Source organism: Epinephelus moara, chromosome 8 (assembly GCF_006386435.1).
Source record: "Epinephelus moara isolate mb chromosome 8, YSFRI_EMoa_1.0, whole genome shotgun sequence".
Classification (NCBI taxonomy): Eukaryota; Metazoa; Chordata; class Actinopteri; order Perciformes; family Serranidae; genus Epinephelus; species Epinephelus moara.
The window spans coordinates 34,943,559-34,952,536 of record NC_065513.1 but is presented as its reverse complement, the minus strand read 5'-3'; the positions used below and the strand labels follow the sequence as shown (position 1 = coordinate 34,952,536).

Sequence of the window (8,978 nt, the reverse complement as noted above, 5' to 3'; positions counted from 1 at the left end):
CAATATAGTCCACGATGAGCAGTACTAAAATCAACCTGCGTAGTTGTCCCTCCATTGTGACATTAGAAAGTGTCACATTTATCTTGCAAGTGTACTCTTCTTCAACGTTTTGTCCTTCCTGGATTTTTCCCCGCAAAGAAATTCCGACCAATCAAGAGCAACTTTCTCGCGCAAGGCATTTGATCTGGTCCGCTTGTAAATGCTGCCGTGAGAACACGAACCAACTCTAGGCAATTATGTAGCAAAATTAGTCCCTGATTCAGACCACAGCAAGACACCTCTGGGTCTGAAAGCACCCTGAGAGCACTGTCTGCTGTGGAGCGCTAGACAGACCTAGCATTAAGGACCATGTCTCATACGGGTTCTGTACCAGTTCTAATGGTACTCAACTGAAAGTGTTTAGTGGACACACAACTTAATATCTGTCCATTAGATATCAAACAGTGGTTAGTTTATCTCAGCATAATGACCGGAAAAAGGGAGAAAGAGCTAGCCTAGCTCTGTAACCAAAATTTGCCTGCCAACAAGTTCTTGAATGGATTGAACCAACAAGATACTGAGTGTTAAATAGTGAACTTTAGAGATGCTAGTAGCAGATTTTGTAACCTTATGATAATTCAGGGCTGTTTTCCCTCTTTTTCCAGGTGTTATGCTAGGCTACGCTATGTGTCTCTTGGATCTAGCTTCTTGCAGCAAGAAAGTGTTGAACGTTTCCTCTAAGGGTTTTCAGTTATCAGGCAAACCTAATTGGAGTTTACAGCTTTCTTGAAATGTCAGTTAAGCTGTAGGTGACCCTAGATAAGTGAGTTAAACAGTAGCAAGAGAGTTTAACACCCTCCTTTTTAATGCTGCCTTCAAGTGGGGATGTGTTAACATGTTCATGAGAAGAGTCCATATGAACTTCCCCTTCTTATTGCATTCACAACCTCCTAAGTGGAAACGTTCGGAAAGCTCCGACCTCAGGAGTTGTGATGCGTTTGCTGCCGTTTTTTAAGAAATAGCGGAAGCCATGGAATTTTTGGTGGATGTTAAGTTAATAAATTTAAATTTTAGTTGTATAGAACACATTTTAGGTAGTTGTTGACCTCTGCCAGGGTTGTCCCTTGTCTCCAATTCTGTGCGTGATATTCATGGACAGGATCTCAAGGCACAGCCGTGTGGAGAAAGGGGTCCAGTTTTGTGACCTCTGAATTGCATCTTTGCGGTCAGGATGAGAGTCAGCACCTCCAAGTCCAAGGCCATGGTTTTCTGCAGGGTTGGGAATGAGCTACTGCCCTAAGCAAGGGAGTTCAAGCATCTTAGGGTCTTGTTCACAGCTGAGGGTAGAAGGTAGCGTGGCATGGATTTGCAGTTTGACACGGCGATGTGGGCGCTGTGCCGGACTGTCGTGGCTTTCAATTTACTGGTCCACCTACGTCCTAACCCTCACCTATGGTCATGAGTTCTGGGTAATGACCTAAAGAATGAGGTCGCGGATACAAGTGGCCGAAATGATTTTCCTCTAAAGGGTGTCTTGGCTCAGCCTTAGAGATATGGTTGGACATCTGGTGGGGGGGCTCGGAGTAGAGCTGCTGCTCCTTTGTGTTGAAAGGAGTCAGTTGAGGTGGTTCAGGTATCTGATCATGGTCCCACTGGTAGGAGGCGCTAGGGCAGACCCAGAACATGCCTGAGGCATTATGTATCTTGTCTGGCCTGGGAAAGTGTTGCTGAGGAGAGGGACGTCTGGAATACTTTGCTCAGCCTGCTGCCCCCACGACCCAGCTTTGGATAAGCGGTTGAAAATGGATGGATGGAGAGTTTTTCATCGTAACTTAATAATTTGTTTGCAGAAAGTGGCCTCACCGTTTTCCTTTGTCATAATGCCTTTGCATTTCCTGCACTATGGTAGCTTCCTTAATTGTTAGCCTTGGTGGCTTCTTGACACCGACAGTAGTGTTTATGTTGCTGTTCCCTAGCAGCAGTGTTCTCACTGTTAACCCCTTGAATGTCAAGAATATTGTATACATGGCTTTCTATATTGAAACCACAAGCTCACGAGTTCCATTTGAAGGCAGCATAACGTTCACATTTTTCCTTGTGTCTCAGTCTTACATTACTCATCCAAAATCATGTTTAGATTTAACTGAAGCAATGACATTATTTGTGTTTTCAGAGCAGCTCAACCTCCAACAAATACTTTTATTAAATCTCTCTACCTATTGAGTGCACTGTTAATAATTAATATCCCTTTGTGTCATTATTCATGTGGACAGATTCAATCCCACTGGATGATTAATGTTAGATAAAGTAGATGAAACTCCTGCAGCATAGTTTTTATAACTACACAGACTGTACCTGGTTCTTGTCTCTGCAAAGCTGTACTACTGTACCATCACCACTGCAGAAACTTGTCACTGTCAAGTCAGTAAACACAGCCCTGTTTCTTGTCGGGAAATAAATCTGGCCGTGTTTTTCATATTCTGTGCAAGGTGACTACTATATCTTCACTCCTGTCCACAACGGAGAGGCAGCACATCAATTTTAATTTCCATTATGGGAGTTTGCACTGGCTAGGGGCTATGAAGGTGACAGGCCTGGGAATAGACTTCTTTTGGCAGGTGTTAATTTAAGCATTATCACATTGATTAAAAGTTAGGAAGGACATGAACTGCCTAAATAAAATGAACCTCTGAGCCTTTTCTCGTTTGTTCATAATTGTGACTAGAATTTAGAAAACTGAAAAGGTTGTGAAAGGTCAGACAGATTTATCAGTCTGTGGGGGAATGAGAGCTGTTGAGTTGCAAAAAATGTCACATTTGACGTAAAGGTGCTTTCTTTTATGAATTGAAATGACTCTTGACAACACTGTTGTAGTTTGACATTTAATTCAGACAAAAAAAGGGTTTTCTTTGAAGACAAGGCTGCTGTTTGCCAGCAGTCCATCAGTTCATTATAAAACTCTGACACTTCATGTTATTGTCATTTAAGTAGTAACTCTTCTGATCGTGTTGTTTCAGGGAGGGTCAGTTGTCACCGGAGCAGTGGCAGAGGATGTACGGACGCTGCTCAGGAAACGAGGTTTACCACATCCGCTTGTGTGACAGCAAGTTTTTTGGGGAGTATGATGGAAAGAGCTTCACCTACGCCTCCTTCCACGCCCATAAGAAGTAAGTAAAACTAATGCTAGGTTAAAGGGACAGTTCACCCCTGAATGAAATATACATATTTTCCCTCTAACCTGTACAGCCTTTTATCAGTCTAGGTTGTTTTGGTGTGAGTCGCCAAGTGTTGGAGTTACCAGATGTAAAGATGTCTGCCCTCTGTTAAATATAATATAACTAGATGTCCCTTGGCTTATGGTGCTTAAAGTGCTAAAAAAGTACATTTCAAATCCTCAACAGCAATGTCTCCTTCCAGAAATCTTGAACCGATTGCTGAAGATAACTCAAAGACTTTGTTGTGAGCAGTTTCATGTAGGAACTATTTTCTCTCTACCTAACTACACCCACCAACCATGCTTGTGAAAGTGCAGGATGTAAAAATTAATGGCATCCTCCTCTGCTGAGCTGTAACGCTAGCTAGCTCAGTGGTGCTAGGTGAGCTAGCAGTCGATGCACGCTTTCTTCTGTGCAATAATACCATGAATGTATGAGGCCCAGTTCACACAGAGAGCATTTAAGCAGCAGGAAGCGGCTTTTGTAATCGTTCTTAATGAGAATGAAGGTTTTTGCTCGTGTTTTTTGAGTTGCAATGTGCCTTGCGTTTCTGTACGTGCGTTGTAATTCCAGGTTTGGCCATTATGTGAAATTGTCTTCAAAGCCTGAGCTTGGGTGATCCAGTTGGAAGGTGTAGGTCTTTACAAAGAAAATAGCTCCTACATTAAACTGCTCTCAACAAGGTCAACAAGGATTTCTGGAAAGAGACATCGCTGTTGAGTCTTTTTTTGGCACTTGGAGCACCACAAGCTGAGTCCCATCTAGTTCCATTATACTTGAGAGAAGGCAGACATCTCTACGGCTGATATCTCCAACATTTGGCAACTTAAACCAAAACAATCTACATTGATAAATAGCACTACAGGTAAGAGGTAAAAATATGTATTTTTGATTCTGCGGTGAACTGTCCCTTTAATCTTGACACACTATAATAATGATATTTTATGTCATTAGAGTCTGTGGTAGCCAAAAAAAATCAACTTAAAGCCGAGGCCCATTTAAAACTTTGCTCCCAGGTATGGTGTGTGTTTGATCGGAGTGAAGAGGGAGGAAAACAAGAGCATCCTTCTGAACCCCGGCCCCCGCCACATCATGGCTGCTGCTGACACCTGCTACTACATCAACATCACCAAGGAGGAGAACTCAGCCTTCATCTTTAAACAGGAGGAGAAGCACAACAAGGGCCTGCCTGTCACCGGCCTCTACGACGCCCCCTCTAGGCTGCCCGTGCACAGCATCATCGCCAGCATGGGTGAGACTGAGAGCCGGAGGTGGAAAAAAAACTAATGTTTAGAAGTAGAGAAGTTGAATAGAAGATGTTTGTAGTCTTTGAGTATAAAGATTCAGGCTGCAGACAGTTTCACACTTTCTGGGTTGAAAGCGTTTCCATGTACGAAGAGAAAATGGATGCTTTGTTGTTGTTTATTACTAAACCGCACTCACACTGAACATCTCTGAGTGGTGGCTGCCTCGGTGATGCTGTATGCTTTCGCTGACTGTTTATGCATGACTTTTTTCTTACATGCCTTTTTACTTTCTTGGCTGACATTATTGTGTTGTGCTTTTTCTTTGACCTGTGAAAGTTGATCAGGCCACTGCATATGGTAAGTTTGTGCATGATGCATCACTTCTTCACACTTAATAACTAATCCTGTAATTAGATGGAGAACAAAACACGGTCTTAAAGGAATACTTCCCCCCCTAAATGACCATTTGTATATCAGTTACTAACTTCATGTGTTCTCAAATGCCTCCATGGTGAACGAAGAATCCACAAACGAAGAAAATTGTTGATGGATTGAATTGTTGATGGATTAACAAACCTTTACAGCTCGTGCAGTATAATCTCAGTAAATATATAATTTATCCATTTTTATGCTCAGTACCTCCCAAACATGCATTTTCACTAAAACCTTGATACTTAAACGCCTCTGTGTTTGAGTAGCACTCATCCAGGCCTGAGACTGTTGATGGAGAAGTGTTTGCGAGTACTGAGCATATGACTGGATAAATGAGACTTGCATGATACTGCACGAGTTGTGTGACAGTTTGAAAATGGATGTTTTGGTATATATTTGCTGTTGTTAAATGTAGACTCCCTTTACTCTGTTCCATCAAGAATTTTCTTAGTTTTTGGATTCTTCGTTCACTATGGAGACATGTGAGAAGAAGAAAGTTTTCTTCATGAATTCAAAGTAACACGGGATGAGTAATTAATATACTAAAATGATCATTTTGTGGGTGAAGTATTCCTTTAATTCTTTAATGATTTAAAGGTCCAGTGTGTAGGATTTAGGGGAATATAGTGGTACATGTGGAATGTAATATAATGAGTATATTTTCTTTAGTGTATAACCACCTGAAAATAAGAATCGTGTTTTCATCACCCTAGAATGTCCCGTTTATATCTTCATAGTGAGCGGGTCCTCGTTTATAGAGATCACCATGTTCACCGCCATGTAACAAACAAACCAAACACTGGCTCTTAATAGGGCCATATGCATCTTTACGCAGGCCACCCTCGTAAGAACGCCCTCTGCAACAAGCAGCATTGGACAAACACTGATTTTTTGAAATATTAAATTGTTATATCTAGTGTTTTTGCTCGATTAAATCATCGGGTACGCTTGTTTTGGAGAGGAAGAGACCTCTTTGAATTATTTGGCTCCCAGTAAAACCTCCTGAACGTCTGGAGTTTAAGTTATTAGAGAAAAAAGGCGACACTTTAGCATGTGGTTTGCGAGCTGCCCATCTCCGAAATGCCAAGCAATATCAGAAAAACTTTATTATAAGCCTTATTCAGTGTTTTTACTAGTTTTAGTTATCTGGTCCATTTGTTTTGGAGGGAAAGAGACCTCTGCTGACAATTCAGCTCCCAGTAAAAACCACCTGAACAATGAACACTGAAGGAATTCTAAGCAAGAAAAATTTCAGGTGGTTGCAATGTGCAATCCTCACTGCTAGACGCCACTTATTTTCCCTAAATCTTACACACTGAACCTAAACTGTCTTTTTTTAAACAAAAATCACATTATTGCAGAATATATGATATATGTATTGCACATATATCATATATCTGATATGCCTGATACATGCATATGCACATCAGGCATATATCATACATCATATTACATAGAGCCAATATGATGTATTTTAGGGACATATTTATTGACAAACTAAAATGTCAATACAGTTTGCATGTCGTATGTTGTAGCTCGCGAGTACAGTTACATGACTCAGAAAGCAAGACATTTTCTCCTCAAGGTCAAACTGAGCTGAGCTGAAGATGGTATTTGGATTCTGTGAAGCAAAGATGCTGAACAAGCTAAACATGGACCTTATTACCTCACATAATATACAATAAGAAAAAGTGCTAACAAGCACACGAGTGTTCTCTGAGATAAAATGGTTATGGGTTTATGCTCAAACATTCACTGTTGACTCAACAACACATTATAGTAAAAGTGCTGCAAATGCTATTTTTCAAATGGCGGTGTATTTTGCTGCTCGCATAATAACCGTCCTCGTGTCACTTTCAGGCACAGTAGCCATCGATCTCCAGAACCCTGATCCTCCTGAGGAAAGCGGCAAGCTGACCTTGCCGACGGAGAATGGCTCTGGAAGCCGCAGGCCCAGCATCGCGCCAGTCCTTGAGATTGCCGACTCCTCCGCCATTCTGCCCTGCGACCTCCTCAGTGACCAATCAGAAGATGAGACTAACCAATCAGACGAGGAGGGCTCTGTAGGGTCAGAGTAAGTAACGTTAATGACCCAGACAGACTTGGCAGTGTTGTAGCGTACAGTATGTCTTGTAAGAGAAATATTCTAGTGCACACGTCCTGTGCTCTACACCTGATTGATGTCACCCTTCCTCCTCTTCGTCATGTCTCAGTGGTTATGGAGGGTGAGATGGATGAGATAGGAATAGGCATGTAATCTGTGTGTCATGACGCTGTAAGGTGCGGACATAGCGGTGATTAATGTGTATGTCATGACAGCGAGGGTCAGCACTTTCTCAGAGTGAAGCTCGTGCTGGTTGTCCTCACACAGATCCTCACCCCTCAACGCTCATCTGTCAGCCGCCAGGATGGCAAGTCGGAGGAATCCGTTTATCTCAGCAGCTTTTTCTTTTATTTCCTCCGAATGTGGTTTCATTAGACGGAGACGAGTTGAGAATAGATGGGGTGCTTTGTGCTTCACAGTCTGTGCCTCAGCCCATACGAGTCCTCTCAAACACTAACTGTTAGTGGGTCTCATAAAGTTGGACATAACATGGTCCCTCTAACCTCTGAGCCTCTGTGACTGTGCCCCGTGACACTGGAGTAGTTTTTCTTCTGTGAGAGTTGTCAGACACAGTAGTTGGGGAGATTACGGTGACTGCGTTATCTGCAGGAAAACACCTCGAGCTGCTCGAGGTCCCACAGTGCCATCAAGTGGTGATCAGGTTGCAGAGGCGTCTTATAAACAAAGTCAGAATCTCTTTTATTGGCAAACTAGAGGGCACCGTGAAACTGATTAGGGTAATTGTAGCTGGCACTTTACAAATCAGCGGACACAGAATCAAATGACACACTTGTTGCCAAAGAAAATGAGATGCGATTAAAACTAAACAGGCTACAAAAACATTGTAATTGTTGATGTAGGTGGTATTGAGCAGGAGTGAGTCCTTCAGGCTTATAAACATCAGTCATTTGAGCAACACTGCTACAGACTCTAATAAGAAACAGCAGAGATTAAATCCAGAAACACTGTTATTTTGACAGCCAGTCATGATGATATTTAGCTCGACAGAGTAATGATGAAAGTAATAAAGGTGCTCCAATTAGGATTTTTTAGGCCGATCACTGATCATCTATAGCTGGAAGCAGTATCAGCTGATACCAATCAACCATCACAGGGTCTTTTTGAAGTCTTTTATTTACCAATTAAGAGATGAGAAAGTATTATGAATTGACAACTGTTCATTTATTGCCAGACAACACGTGCAACACTCTCTGTTAGAGACTCAACTTAAACAACAGCAGCCGACGCTTGTTTACTGGGAGCAGCTTAGAGCAGTAATCTTCAACATGTTTCAGGCCAGAGACCCCTTAGCTGAAAAAGAGATGGAGCAGGGACCTTGTACTTCTTATATTGTGCAACATTGAGTTGGACTTTAGATCATTATCTGAATGTTTTCGGGTCTTATTTTGTGCGCATTTGCCTGTAGCTGTTAAAGCAGCAGCAAGTTGCAGCATGGCCAGTTGCGTCAGCTTCACCCTCTGCACTTTCACCGACGGACAGTGTGTCAGAGTTTCTTGCTTGAAAAGTTACGAAACAATCCATTGTTGCTTACAAGAATGTGGTACACTTGAAATACCAGTGATAACACAGCTAACTGGCCATTGACCAGTCTGTTTTTTTGTTTTTTAACTTTATTTTTATTGGTGTTTACAGGTTGAAGAGCCACACAATACGGAACAGGGTTTTTCAATTAACCAGTCAATAGGTTACATCCCTTTGTGTGTGCGGTCCATTTTTTCCAGTGTTTTTGTATTGATCAAGTCGCAGTCTTAAAGAAAAGGTGATTTTCTCCATATAGTGAATTTTGGCAAGAATTGCAATCCCTGTAGCCACCTCCTGTGCTTTGTGAAGGTATTTGTCCGCGTCCTGAGATTGTCTGGGTTTTTGCCCAAATAAAATATGACAAAAGCACAACTTCTAACCCAAAGATGTTCTTCATTTCTTTTGCAATCTCTTGCCAATATGGATAGATTAGTGGGCATCTCCAAAAAATATAAAAAA

At 41.8% G+C, this 8,978-nt stretch overlaps 1 protein-coding gene across 10 annotated transcripts in view; it reads left to right on the top strand.

Annotated features, from left to right (window-relative positions):
• LOC126394810 (potassium channel subfamily T member 1-like) overlaps positions 1–8,978 on the top strand; it is a 110,460-nt gene that overhangs the window by 82,813 nt on the left and 18,669 nt on the right. For 7 of the 10 annotated variants that reach the window (XM_050051900.1, XM_050051896.1, XM_050051899.1 and 4 more), the window contains 4 exons: positions 2,997–3,146; positions 4,211–4,446; positions 4,778–4,798; positions 6,734–6,947. In XM_050051900.1, coding sequence (XP_049907857.1) covers positions 2,997–3,146; positions 4,211–4,446; positions 4,778–4,798; positions 6,734–6,947 — 621 coding nt within the window. The remainder of the gene's footprint in view (positions 1–2,996; positions 3,147–4,210; positions 4,447–4,777; positions 4,799–6,733; positions 6,948–8,978) is intronic. The other 3 variants (XM_050051897.1, XM_050051895.1, XM_050051904.1) reach the window with 1 other exon arrangement.